General features: G+C 37.4%; 1 protein-coding gene across 5 annotated transcripts in view; it reads left to right on the top strand.

Moving 5' to 3' along the window:
• LOC136026308 (uncharacterized) overlaps positions 1–4946 on the top strand; it is a 77024-nt gene extending 72078 nt beyond the window's left edge. For all 5 annotated transcript variants that reach the window (XM_065702724.1, XM_065702725.1, XM_065702726.1 and 2 more), the window contains one exon: positions 4459–4946. In XM_065702724.1, coding sequence (XP_065558796.1) covers positions 4482–4880 — 399 coding nt within the window. In that variant the 5' untranslated portion in view covers positions 4459–4481 and the 3' untranslated portion in view covers positions 4881–4946. The remainder of the gene's footprint in view (positions 1–4458) is intronic.
• The last annotated feature ends 10519 nt before the right edge of the window (positions 4947–15465 follow it).

The raw sequence follows: 15465 nt of genomic DNA, 5'->3' as shown, positions 1-15465 counted from the left end.
CCTGCTTTCTGTTGAGCCCTAGACGGTTGGCCAAAAAGGACAATCTTTGGAAATCTGTCATCTTTCATTTGTAGGATGTGCCCTAGCCATCTCAACCTTTCTCTCATTATAGCCCTAGAAATCAGGATTGAGCCACAATAACCGTACAACCTACTGCTTGAAATACATTCAGTCAGCTGACTACCCAAAGCAATTCGCAGGCAATCTCTCTGGAAAAAATCTTACAAATCTTCTTCCGTTTTTCAGACCGCCCATGCTTCAGAGCCATATTGACCAATGTCATCCTTGCAGCTTCCAATATTATAATCTTGGTTTGTTGACTTATTTTCTCATTCTTCCAAACGTTTTTCAACTGTGAAACTACACCCTGGGCCATGGCTATTTAACATCTTCACTACACCCATCGTATTTACAAATATTTTCTTTTGTGCTTATTACAATGTTGAAAATAAAATAAATTGCATTGAAATATAAACTTGAACTGATGAGCTTTCAGCAACTAGTATTATTACATATAAATATTCATATTAATTTTATTAGTTCTTTCCAGGACTGTTCAAAAAACAAATAGTTTTCAGTAAAGTGCCAATGACGCAGTAGGTTTTAAAATATTTACAATTAGCCAGTACTTAAACTGTTGTTTGTTGTGATTTTTGTTTGTTTCAAGTTTGATTTGGATATTCAGTTGAAGTTTTACTTGTTTAAGGATATATTTATTCATTTATATTGATACATATAGTATGTTTGTTTGGTATGATTGTTTACATTCTCATTTATGGTATTTTGATCATGAAAAGTAACGGATAGCTTTATAATACCAACTAGATTGTATAATCTAAAACCTTATAACAGGATAAGGTTTAACTTGTTGCAGAGTCAATTTGTTAATTATGTCATGGAACTTAGTTGGTATTATAAAGTTATCCGTAACTTTGCCAGATAAGAATACGCTAGGTTCAACCCAACTAAATGTATCGGAAACATAAATAGTGATATGGAAAGTTTTCGACCATTCAAATCATGAAAACAAGTGTTAAAACTCTAAAAAAAATATAACTCTAGTAGTCGTCTAATATTTACAAGAGAAGCAAACATGATCCAAGATAGAAGAAGATGAATTATATTCGTTGGTTATGCGAAACAGGGCAAAAGAACACGGAACAATAAAACTCAAGAGGTAAAAAAGTTCAGTAGAAAATATTGTAATATGTATAACTTATAGGAGGCAAAGATAGAAGGAAGAGAAGGTCAATATTCGAATATGAGAAATATTTATATTAAATACCTAAAAGTCACTTAGTATAAACACTACAAATGAAACTAACTAAGAAAAAAAGAAAAATCAGTTTTGGCTAACTTGTCTCTAGTGCGACAATAACTGGGTTGTGGTAACTGTAATACGTCACAAGATTCTTGGCTAACCATTTTGCTGGCGATTCCATATCCCTTTCTGTTACAGATAACAGAACCAATTTGTCTTTTCTCTCACAAACATCAGGACTTCGCCACGGATCATTTGAACTTTGAACTCTTTGACCATTTGATCATTTTGAACCTTTTCATGTCTAAGATCAAATAAAATGTGGACAAGTTTGTAGAAGTTTTTATCTCCTCTAAATATGTGATTTTTCTACATTTCCTAAATGTCGTGCTAACACTTAAAACATTTTCACCCATCACAATCGGGACTATCAGTTACTTTCCCCTTTCTTCATACATTTGTATATTTATTGTGTCTCTTGATCGGGTTGCCTTCATGACACCTTTCAAACATGCAGAATCTGGGATGTCCAACATCCAGCACTGTAAGCCGTGTTTGATCTACGCTCACCTTCGAGATCCATTTTCACAAAAATGGAAGTCTGAAATCAGGAACAAAAATTTCGAAGGTCGGGGTACACCAACTAGTAAAATTTGCAAACCCCTTATCACCGAGCCTAACAGCCGGTTCTTACTTACAAGTTCCCTGAAACATTGGTCAAATATGTAATACGGCATATAAAGCTTATTACAGATTCATCTTTTCCTTGGTGCGCGTTGTAATAACGCGAATAAGCAAAATAGACCTTTACTTCATTCTCCCTAATGCACGGCCAATCAGATCGCTTAGTTGATTCCACCAACGGACCAAGGAGAGGACTAACGTCGTCAAGGTTGCCAAAGAACATACCATTTTCAAAATCGAGATCGGTTGACAACTTCAGCGTTTAACAGACAGCAAAGAAACAAAACCAAAGTGTTGTTCTCGCAACACTTTAGTCGGCGAAGCTGAAAAAAGGTTGCTGCAAAACTTCACGTTGCCCGGGCAACGTAGGTCTAGTTTTGGCTTGGATTTTTGTTTGTTTATTCAGTGTTTCTTCTACTCTGTTTGGGATTGCTTCAAAAGGTTTCGCTTCTTTTCTGTCCACTGGCTGACATTACCCTCGTTTTTCTCGTTTTTTTTTTATTTTCTTTTTTCGTTTTTTTTAATGATACTGTTTCCTGTTTGTCCTACGTCATGAACAGCCAATGTATTCTTAGAATGTATGAATAGTCATAATGTATTGCCTGCGGCTCTAGTTATCAGGTTAAATAAATAAAAAAAAAATTAACTGAAAGTAAGGTGCAACATTAAAACTTAAAACGAACAGAAATTATTACGCATATGAAAGGAGTTGTCCCCTCCTCAATAACGCTAAAGTTTAACGCAATAACCGCCCTCTTAATGCTAAGGTTTTTTTTAGTACTTTTAAAAATCTTTTTATTGTTTTAATTTTCCGACTCTTGCTTTTCAGGAGTTGTTGTTGAATATCTGGGACAAAAGTCGAACTTTTGCGTAAAAAACTTTTGCGAGGTATTGAAAAGGGAGCAGTCCCCTTCATATATAATCAATTTCAACCATAACAATTTATGTTCGTTTTGAGTTTTAGCGTTGCTCCTATTTTTCAGTGGAAAAACTTCTTTTAATTTCTCATTACTTTTTAGTTATACCGGGAAATCTGACTTCCCTTTACAAAAAATCTTCTAGACAATTCAATCCTGGTGAAAATTTCAACCGTCGATTACAATCAACATCCCCACGTGTAAAGTTGTTCCGGTAAAGAAAAAGTAAGACAAAAAAAAGAATTTCATATAGGAATTAAGGCAAATTCCCCCATTAAAAATTACCCCTAAAACTTTCACCCCCATGAAACTTCTCTCTCCATGGAAAATTATCCCCATAGAAAATCCCACAGCATAAAATTCACCCTCCTCCCTCTATCCGAAAACTGTATGCATCTTTTCCAATAACAAATGCTATACAATAAAAATGGGTAAATTTCATAACTTTAAGACCTTTTCCCAGACGCTGTGGTGGGTCATATTATATTCAAATATACTGGACCTTTCAACTATGTTGAACAATATGGCTATATCAAAATATTGATCGAACTACTTTGGCGAAAAAAAGGGCATGGGAGGGAGATAGGTGCCCTGTAATCTTTTTCGTCACTAAAAAGGACACTAGAGCTTTTAAATTCCGTTCGAATGAGCCCTCTGCCGAAATTCTAGGACTACTACTTTGATACAATTATCACGGGGAAAAAACACGCATCCATGATGTTTCTTCTGGGGAAAAATACAAAATTCCACATTGTTGAAAATGGGAGCTTGAAACCTCTTTAGTGGGGTTTTCTGATAGCTGAATCTGATAATATTATTTTCATTAAGATTCCTTGACTTTAAGGTGGTGTTTTCGCCTTTTTCGAATGTCAGACAAATTTTCTCAGGCTAGTAGCCTTTGGTGGGTAAAACTAAACTTTATGAATGTTATATATTAGTAATCAGTATAACTAGCCGATTCTTTTTATATATCTATTTATACTAAAATTCCGTTTTTTAGAGTCTCAGTTACTAATGAGCCACGTCGCTCCTTACTTACAGTTGTTACCACGGACAGTTCGACAAATGTTCTATTTTCCTGTATTTAAGATGACCCAAAAGCATATTGGCTTATAGCACTAATAAACTGGTTGAGCTATCATACTAGCTGACTTAATCTTTTTTCATTAATTTTACTTTCTGGATAGTGTCAAAATGAGCTTTGGGTGGTCATTGATCGATGCTTCCCCTGATTTGTTGCCGTCCCCACAAGCTTACGAAAGAGGTGACTTTAGTTTTTGTGGGTTTATATGTTTTATGGCTAGTTAAAAAAAAAAATCCAAGTCAGATTTTATGGAAGTGAAGTGTCAAGTGAGTTATTTAAGAGTTCAAGTTCACATTTAAGTTTATGTTGGTCTGACATTTTGGTCAATAATAGTGAGTTATATCTTTGAAGCCCACTTTTGCTGTTCCCTTAACCCGGTTACGCTTGGATCGGAGTTTTAGACGAGTTTTAAGCATATTTTGTACGGTGGGACCTACATTTATACTCCCATGCTATATATAACTTTCCCTTTATTTATAATGTCTTTTATTGATTATGTCATATTATTTCAGGGTGACAAAAAATTATACCAAGGATGGAACCGATCAGAGTTGAATTTAACAGTGAAAAAGGAGGATACGCTGACGAAGTTGATCCATCTTTTACTTTGCCAGAGAGCAAAGAGGATGTGGAAACGCCCAGAAAAGACCCCTTAAGGGAAAAAGATATGCCACAAGAACCAACAACAGATCCTATTGTAAATATACCATATAATGATACAGAAATAAAAGAAGAACGTGAACTAGTTGGGACACCTTTGCAAGAAGCAGGAAGAGAATTTACACGAGAAACTGGAGGCTATGAGGATGAACTGGATGAAGACATGATGAATAGTGATGAGAGTGAAATGATAGAAAGTAATTACGGAGCCAAAAGACAAAAAAGCGTAGCAAACAAAGGGTTGGTTACAAATACACCACGTAGGAATGAATAGTACGTCATATGTAAATTTGTGGAAACTATATTAATTTTTACTATCAGTAAAATCGAGAAAAGTAAATGTGTTTCTGTTTGTAATTAAGTTATTTTACTACAATGGCTTTACATAACCATAGGCAGCACAACAGCAATGCCTAAATAAAAAACGATGTAGGAACTATATATATATATATATATATATATATATATATATATATATATATATATATATATATATATATATATATATAAATAAGTTGTCTATGGGTTATGTCTGTCGAGTGACGTCATGTCATCATGTCGTCATGAAGTTAGTCGTCGTCATGTTTGTTATGACGATGACGCCATTAAAGGTATTTAAGAAAATCGTTCAAAGACAAATTTTAATTGTAAGAAGATCGTGGACGGAAAAATGTTTAATTGTAAAATGACTGAAGAACCTACAATGGTAACAGCTGAGGAAGCTGCTCAAAGAGTATATGCCAAAAAACTTGCGGCTGATAGAGAAAGTAAGAAAAGAAAGCGTGCCGAGGAATCACAAGAACAGCAAGAAAACAGGCTTGCGGCTGATAGAGAAAGTAAGAACAGAAAGCGTGCCGAGGAATCACAATATATATGTATATATATATATATATACTAGCTGTTGGGGTGGCGCTTCGCGCCACCCCAACCCCTAGTTGGTGGGGCGCTTCGTGCCCCCCAAGCCCCCCCGGGCGCGTAAGTCGTTACGCGCCATATTAGTTACGCGCCTGTGTAGTTGTGTCCCTGTGTCCCACCTGTAAATATAGATAGATTTATATATGTGTTTCAAACTACGTAAAAATTGTGAATATACAACATTCTTGGCTTTCCCACTACTGGGAGCTTTCCGTTTCCAATTGCCAGCAATTGATCTGAAAATGTTTGACCAGAGTCATCGTTACACAGACAGACAACTTATTTTTATATATATAGAAGATATATATATATATATATACTAGCTGTTGGGGTGGCGCTTCGCGCCACCCCAACACCTAGTTGGTGGGGCGCTTCGTGCCCCCCAAGCCCCCCCGCGCGCGTAAGTCGTTACGCGCCATATTAGTTACGCGCCATTGTAGTTGTGTCCCTGTGTCCCACCTGTGAATATCGATAGATTTATATATGTGTTTCAAACTACGTAAAAATTGCGAATATACAACATTTTTGGCTTTCCCACTACTGGGAGCTTTCCGTTTCCAATTGCCAGCAATTGATCTGAAAATGTTTGACCAGAGTCATCGTTTTGCAATCGGACACGCATATTTGTAGTTAATTTTAATATTTTTACGTGTGCCCATAAATTAGAATTTTTCAGGCAAGCATTCATTTCGTCTGCAGGAGTTAAACTACGTAAAAATTGCGAATATACAACATTCTTGGCTTTCCCATTGTCTGTGCATATACAAAGCCGTATGTACTAATAATGACGTCATATGCAAACGCTCTTTTTACAAACAAACAAACAAACATGCATACACACAACTCGTTTTTATATAGATAGATAGATAGATAGATACAATACAAATTAACTGCGTAAAATTTGCGAATATACAACATTCTTCGCTGTCCAATTGTCGCTGCATATAAATAGATTGTCAGGTTTACCGACCCTCGAACATGCAACGTACAATTGTCCATGGGAAAACAATCAGTATTAAGATCTATACCACGTTTTTCTAATGATTGACCTTGAGCTTTGTTAATGGTGATTGCAAATGCTAATCGAATTGGGAATTGCAATCTTTTAAATTGAAAAGGCAGATCCGTTGGAGTCATGGGAATGCGAGGAATAAGAACAGCCTCACCCTCAAAAGGCCCTGTCAAGATTGTGGCCTCTATTTGGTTTTCCATTGTTTTTTTTACGGCAAGTCGCATGCCATTGCGAAGCTTTGGTGGGTTGATATTTCTTAAAAGTATTATTAGTACGCCTATTTTTAGTTGTAGCACGTGTGGTGGAAACCCTGAAAGATCTATGGAATTTAAAAATTCAGATGGATAATTAACCGCTTCATTTGGTTCCAAAACTGTGTCGACTGACTTGTAAAGGACTGCCTGGTCTCGAATCTTGGTCAAAACAATATTGTTGATTTCGTGGACGTCTATATTTTTGGGTGCGAGAATCGCTCTTTCACTTAGCCATTTATTATTTTTATAATTTTTTAGAATATTCGGAAATACTTTTTCAATCAATTCATTTTTGGACGTCACCAAATTACAGAAATCAGCAGGTAGTTGTATACGTCCTGAAACTGAGTCTATCGTATCATAAATGTCTTTTTGTTCCGACGTTAACTTGGAAATGTTATTTTGTACATACGACAATAGATCACTCGTACTGTAACTTTGTTCAAGATCCAATTCTACACATGTCGAAACAGCAGCGATACGGTTAGGTGAAGGCATTCCCAAATCCTGAAGAGGTTTGTTTGCCATACGTACGCACAAATCTTCTATAATAACTAAGGTGTAGTTATAAATTTCTGATGTAAAATCAAAAGTCATATCTGACGTCTCTAACTGTTTTCGATGGAGTATATCTTCGGACATTTTTGACTTATATTTTTCCCATAACTCTGTGGGAGCTGATGGAGAGCAAGTTGTTAAAATGATGCCAAACAATGCACGAATTGGACTTGGGGTTGACGTTTCGCACGCGTCATTGATGCAGTTATCCCAGTGTTGGTCATTCTCCAATAAATTCAGAGCTTGACATGCACTACGGTAAGTGTCATGTATAGTACCGTTTACAGTTCTCAAATACTCAAAGGATGTCGGACCGGGTACATTCACCAAAAGCAGGCTTAGAAAGAAGCATTCATGTTGATTGGGGTGAACGGTGTAGAGTCTTCCTATCGTGGTATCTTTGAAGATGGTAGGTTGGCCGTCGACTGACTTACCCTGTTTTTGACGTTCAAATACTTTATTTTTAGTATTCCACGTGTAATACGAAGGCACTTCAGTATACAGCAGTTTTTTTGCAAAAGAATCATTTTTGCAAAGCGAAAAAAAAGCTGTTAATTTTCTATCCGGTGGATTCAGGGCTCTTTGTTGCACGTTGGTTTCCGAGAAATAAACACGTTGACCATTCTGTAAATGTACCGCTAAGTAAACAACAGCTGGACTACGTTCATGTATCGGAAATGAAAGAATTCGCCAAACAGCTTCATTACCGCTTATGTATCTTCCAGCCTGATATTGTACGATTTCGTCGAAATCTTTGATTTCGGGCTGCAAGCCAAAAACTGCCATGTCACTGCCTTTGTTGACGTATTTACATATGTATTTGATTGCCTTTACGGAGTTACAGTATTCAACGTTTATGTGTGCATTAAATGTTTTTGATAATAATGGGGAATATGGAACAACCCACTGGTTATCTACTTCGATGGTGGTACCGTTGCCATTGTAGGTTCTTCAGTCATTTTACAATTAGAAGTTTCTCTTTCAACGGTCTTCTTACAATTAAAAATTTGTCTTTGAACGATATTCTTAAATACCTGTGTCCTGGTCGTCATTTATATTCCCTGTGTTCCGGTCGTCATTTGTGTCCCGGTATCCCAGTCTGTAATTTCTCTTTGAGTGTCCCGGTCGTTATTTATATTCCCTCTGTCCCGGTCGTCATTTGTGTCCCGGTCTGTAATTTCTCTTTGAGTGTTTTTTCTTTTTAGTATTTTTTAGTTTTTTACATTTTTTCTTTTTTCAGTTTTCTTTTTCTTCTTTATTTTTCAGCTTCACTATGAAATACATATCGCCGAACCTTTGTTTTTTTTTTTTAACTAAAATCTGATAGGCATTGATGACCTTATCCAAGTCAAAATCCCAAACCCAATCATCATCGCTATCATTTTCAGTTTTGATACGTTTTGACTCTCGCTGTCCAGGTGGATCTTCATCTAACTGCGCGATTTTGCGTTCTTTAGCCTCAAGCCTGTTTCCTTGCTGTTCTTTTGATTCCTCGGCACGCTTTCTTTTCTGACTTTCTCTATCAGCAGCAAGTTTTTTGGCATAGACTCTTTGAGCATCTTCATCGGCTTTTGCCATGGTAAGTTCATCTGTCATTTTAAACTTAAACATTAATAGATTTCTACGTGAACATATATGTGTTAAATATCTTTAATGACGTCACCGTCATAGCAAAAATGACGACAACTAATTTCATGACGTCAGTCAACACAGAAACATGACGTAACCTGATCCACAGACAGACACACAGACAGACAACTTATTTTTATATATATAGATATATATATCTATATATATATATATATATATATATACTAGCTGTTGGGGTGGCGCTTCGCGCCACCCCAACACCTAGTTGGTGGGGGCGCTTCGCGCCCCCCCCAAGCCCCCCCGCGCGCGTAAGTCGTTACGCGCCATATTAGTTACGCGCCATATTAGTTACGCGCCATTGTAGTTGTGTCCCTGTGTCCCACCTGTGAATATAGATAGATTTATATATGTGTTTCAAACTACGTAAAAATTGCGAATATACAACATTCTTGGCTTTCCCATTGTCTGTCCATATACAAAGCCGTATGTACTAATAATGACGTCATATGCAAACGTTCTTTTTACAAACAAACAAACATGCATACACACAACTCGTTTTTATATAGATAGATAGATAGATAGATACAATACAAATTAACTACGTAAAACTTGTGAATATACAACAGTCTGTTCCGAAATACAACTAACTTCGTAAAACTTGAGAATATACAACATTCTTCGCTGTCCAATTCTCGCTGCATATAAATAGATTGTCAGGTTTACCGACCCTCGAACATGCAACGTACAATTGTCCATGGGAAAAACAATCAGTATTAAGATCAATACCACATTTTTCTAATGATTGACCTTGAGCTTTGTTAATGGTGATTGCAAATGCTAATCGAATTGGGAATTGCAATCTTTTAAATTGAAAAGGCAGATCTGTTGGAATCATGGGAATGCGAGGAATAAGAACAGCCTCACCCTCAAAAGGCCCTGTCAGGATTGTGGCCTCTATTAGGTTTTCCATTGTTTTTTTTACGGCAAGTCGAGTGCCATTGCAAAGCTTTGGTGGGTTTATGTTACGTAACAATATTATTGGTACGCCTATTTTTAGTTGTAGCACGTGTGGTGGAAACCCTGAAAGATCTATGGAATTTAAAAATTCAGATGGATAATTAACCGCTTCATTTGGTTCCAAAACTGTGTCGACTGACTTGTAAAGGACTGCCTGGTCTTGAATCTTGGTCAAAACAATATTGTTGATTTCGTGGACGTCTATATTCTTGGGTGCGAGAATCGCTCTTTCACTTAGCCATTTATTATTTTTATAATTTTTTAGAATATTCGGAAATATATTTTCAATCAATTCATTTTTGGACGTCACTAAATTACAGAAATCAGCAGGTAGTTGTATACGTCCTGAAATTGAGTCTACTGGGAGCTTTCCGTTTCCCATTGCTAGCAATTGATCTGAAAATGTTTGACCAGAGTCATCGTTTTGCAATCGGACACGCATATTTGTAGTTAATTTTAATGTTTTTACGTGTGCCCATAAATTAGAATTTTTCAGGCAAGCATTCATTTCGTCTGCAGGAGTTGATCTAGGTATTATAGGTAATGTTTGCCTGAAATCTCCTGCAAGCAATATTAATGTGCTGCCAAAGGGTTTCGAATTCCCTCTTAAATCTTTCAAGCATTGATCCAGAGCCTCGAGCGATTTTTTGTGTGCCATTGTGCACTCATCCCAAATAATAAGTTTGCATTGCTGCAATACTTTACCCATCCCAGATGATTTGGAAATATTGCACGTGGGAGTTTCTGTAGAATGCAAGTTCAGAGGCAATTTCAAAGCGGAATGAGCAGTTCTTCCACCAGGCAGCAATGTTGCGGCTATTCCGGACGACGCAATTGCCAACGCTATATCATTTTTAGATCGAATTGATGCCAGAATCAGTTTTATCACAAACGTTTTACCAGTACCTCCTGGCGCATCCAAAAAGAAAATTTCTCCAACGTTGTTATCGACACAATGCATTATCGTATCATAAATGTCTTTTTGTTCCGACGTTAACTTGGAAATGTTATTTTGTACATACGACAATAGATCACTCGTACTGTAACTTTGTTCACGATCCAATTCTACACATGTCGAAACAGCAGCGATACGGTTAGGTGAAGGCATTCCCAAACCCTGAAGAGGTTTGTTTGCCATACTTATGCAAATATCTTCTATAACAACTAAAGTGTAGTTATAAATTTCTGGTGTAAAATCAAAAGTCATGTCTGACGTCTCTAACTGTTTTCGATGAAGTATATCTTCGGACATTTTTGACTTATATTTTTCCCATAACTCTGTAGGAGCTGATGGAGAGCAAGTTGTTAAAATGATGCCAAACAATGCACGAATTTGACTTGGGGTTGACGTTTCGCACGCGTCATTGATGCAGTTATCCCAGTGTTGGTCATTCTCCAATAAATTCAGAGCTTGGCATGCACTACGGTAAGTGTCATGTATAGTACCATTTACAGTCCTCAAATACTCAAAGGATGTCGGACCGGGTACATTCACCAAAAGCAGGCGTAGAAAGAAGCATTCATGTTGATTGGGGTGAACGGTGTAGAGTCTTCCTATCGTGGTATCTTTGAAGATGGTAGGTTGGCCGTCGACTGACTTACCCTGTTTTCGACGTTCAAATACTTTATTTTTAGTATTCCACGTGTAATACGAAGGCACTTCAGTATACAGCAGTTTTTTCGCAAAAGAATCATTTTTGCAAAGCGAAAAAAAAGCTGTTAATGTTGTATCCGGTGGATTCAGGACTCTTTGTTGCACGTTGGTTTCCGTGAAATAAACACGTTGACCATTCTGTAAATGTACCGCTAAGTGAACAACAGCTGGACTACGTTCATGTATCGGAAATGAAAGAATTCGCCAAACAGCTTCATTACTGCTTATGTATCTTCCAGCCTGATATTCTACGATTTCATCGAAATCTTTGATTTCGGACTGCAAGCCAAAAACTGCCATGTCACTGCCTTTGTTGACGTATTTACATATATATTTTATTGCCTTTACGGAGTTACAGTATTCAACGTTTATATGTGCATTAAATGTTTTGGATAATAAAGGGGAATATGGAACAACCCACTGGTTATCTACTTCGATGGTGGTACCGTTACGCTTCTTTATTATTGCTGTTTTACCGCCATCTTCAGTAGATCTTCTTCTATATTGTGGGTAACCATCATTGCCAGTAATTGTTGTGGGTACTAAAAGTCGAGGATATTGCTTTGTGCACCTTCCTTTGGCCATGCATGGTGAATTTTCGTTCAGTGCACCGCAAGGTCCATGTATCATATTTTTTACAATAATATCATGTAACCCCTTATCGACATTTTTATCAGGTATTTCAGCGGAAATCACATCATCAATTTCGTTTGAAGTAATTTTTTTATGTAGCCAGATTAGTATATGTGCGTGTGGCAAACCTCGTTTTTGCCATTCCACTGAGTACATCCAGCATCGCACTGACCCAAACACTTCATGTTTTACAAGGTAGTTTATCAGTGATTTCAACTTTTGCCGGAAGACACGTGCCGTAATGTCATGCCTATGAACCGCCGATTGTCCTTGAAGTAAAAGCTGCAGTATCTCGTCCCAAGATTGATTACATGTAAATGTAATAAATAAATCTGGACGACCATAGAGACGAACATACGCAATAGCATCTTGAGCATATTCATGCATATGACGTGGACTGCCAGCATATGACGAAGGTAAAATTGTTAATCTTCCAACGTTTGTGGTATTACCGTCATTTATAACTGCATCTCGCAAATGAATGTATTGTTCAGAGCGGAGCTTGGTCTGATTCAGGCGGATATATAGCAAACGTTCTGATTCAATTTTTGCATACATATCCACGACAAATTGGTGAAACAATTCACGGCATTTTAAAATATAATTTTCTTCATCCTGCCGAATCATTAGTCTATAGGAATAATAATGCATTGCACTGCATTTCTTATTCATTTCTTTGTTAGTGGCTGGATTCATCAATTTAATATTAAAGTGATAGCCGTCGGCTCCATCCCAAAAAATGATAGGATATTGTAGGGCATCGTAGCATCGATGAGTTTCAGCAATTCTTAACAACTGGGCGTTTCGCTTATGTAGAATAATATCTCGAGGTAAAAACTGATCACCGACCATAACGATGGCCACTTCGTCGATAGTCGGAGCATTGTATCTACGCACATGTTGGCCAGGAGGCGTTTTGTCAGCGGAAATAACAATTTTATGAGTATCAGTAGGCATCAAATCGATGGCTGTTTTGAACAGACGCACTAAATTATTATTTTCGTGGAAAAGATGTTGCAATTGGGAAACGATTGTCCTTTCAACGTTGGGAGAAATTTCGCAACGTGCATTCAATTCAGAATTTCTATCACTGATGAAGTACAATTGTAAAAATTTATGATTCTCGCCTAATAATGGTAGAAGGGACCCTGCTTTATGATAAATTTGCCCTTTTACTTTAAAAGTAGACATAAATTGATCTGGATTTTCGATTTGGGCTCCAAACGACGTCATTTGGAAACATGAGTTGTATTGTCTGATTTTTGACAAAAAACGCTTAGATTCTGACGTAGTTCCAGTAAGGAAAGTCTTCAATGGCTCTGGTGGTGCAGCCAATAGAGGAAGTTTAACTTTTCCTGAGGCGCAACACATTCCCATTGTTTCACCATTGAATTTCAAGGCCTTGCAATAGGGACAAATTTTGGACATTGTCCCGATTTGAACACAGCTACTCAAGCTATAATCATCGACTGGGTTGTACCTGAATGCCAGGCGATAACTTTCAGATTGCTCTGATTCCTCGGCACGCTTTCTTTTCTTACATTCTCTATCAGCAGCAAGCCTGATTTCCTGCTGGTCTTTGATTCCTCGGCACGCTTTCTTTTCTTACTTTCTCTATCAGCAGCAAGCCTGATTTCTTGCTGTTCTTGTAATTCCTCGGCCCGCCTTCTTTTTTCACATTCTGTTTTAGCAGCAAGTCTGCTTCTGCGTTGCTCTGGTAGTTCCTCGGCATGCTTTCTTTTTTCACTTTCTCTTTTAGCAGCAAGTCTGCTTTCGCGTTGCTCTGGTAGTTCCTCGGCATGCTTTCTTTTTTCACATTCTCTTTTAGCAGCAAGTCTGCTTCTGCGTTGCTCTGGTAGTTCCTCGGCATGCTTTCTTTTTTCACATTCTCTTTTAGCAGCAAGTCTGCTTCTGCGTTGCTCTGGTAGTTCCTCGGCATGCTTTCTTTTTTCACTTTCTCTTTTAGCAGCAAGTCTGCTTTCGCGTTGCTCTGGTAGTTCCTCGGCATGCTTTCTTTTTTCACATTCTCTTTTAGCAGCAAGTCTGCTTCTGCGTTGCTCTGGTAGTTCCTCGGCATGCTTTCTTTTTTCACATTCTCTTTTAGCAGCAAGTCTGCTTCTGCGTTGTTCTGGTAGTTCCTCGGCATGCTTTCTTTTTTCACTTTCTCTTTTAGCAGCAAGTCTGCTTTCGCGTTGCTCTGGTAGTTCCTCGGCACGCTTTCTTTTCTGACTTTCTCTATCACCAGCAAGTTTTCTGGCATAGACTCTTGAGCATCTTCATCAGTCATTATAAACTTAAGCATTAATAGAATTCTACATGAACATCCGTCTTATATAACTTGAATGACGTCACGCCTTCAAAGCAAAAATGATGCCTTCAAAGCAAAAATGATGGCAGCTAATTTCATGACGTCAGCCGAAACATGACGGCGAACATATGTCTTATATAACTTGAATGACGTCACCTTCAAAGCAAAAATGACGGCAACTAATTTCATGACGTCAGCCGAAACATGACGTCACCTGACACATCCATCCACACATCCATCCACACATCCACAGACAGACAACTTATTTTTATATATATAGATAGATATATATATATATATATATATATATATATATATATATATATATATATATATATATATATATATATATATATTTTCTTTTTAGTTTTTTGTAGTTTTTACCTTTTTTAGTTTTTTTCTTCTTTTGTATTAATGCTAAGGCCAAGGTTCAAACCTGGAGCCTCTCGGACCTAGAACCTGAAACATAACGCTTTGAACGATATTCTTAAATACCTGTGTCCTGGTCGTCATTTATATTCCCTGTGTCCCGGTCGTCATTTGTGTCCCGGTATCCCAGTCTGTAATTTCTCTTTGAATGTCCCGGTCGTTATTTATATTCCCTCTGTCCCGGTCGTCATTTGTGTCCCGGTCTGTAATTTCTCTTTGAGTGTTTTTTCTTTTTAGCATTTTTTAGTTTTTTATATTTTTTCTTTTTTCAGTTTTCTTTTTCTTCTTTATTTTTCAGCTTCACTATGAAATACATATCGCTGAACCTTTGAAGCGCCACCCCAACACCTAGTTGGTGGGGCGCTTCGCCCCCCCCTAAGCCCCCCGCGCGCGTAAGTCGTTACGCGCCATATTAGTTACGCGCCATTGTAGTTGTGTTCCTGTGTCCCACCTGTGAATATAGATAGATTTATATATGTGTTTCAAACT

The sequence above is a fragment of the Artemia franciscana genome, chromosome 4 (assembly GCF_032884065.1).
Source record: "Artemia franciscana chromosome 4, ASM3288406v1, whole genome shotgun sequence".
NCBI classification, from domain to species: Eukaryota; Metazoa; Arthropoda; class Branchiopoda; order Anostraca; family Artemiidae; genus Artemia; species Artemia franciscana.
The sequence above is the reverse complement of the archived record's forward strand: the minus strand, read 5'-3'. Positions and strand labels throughout refer to the sequence as shown.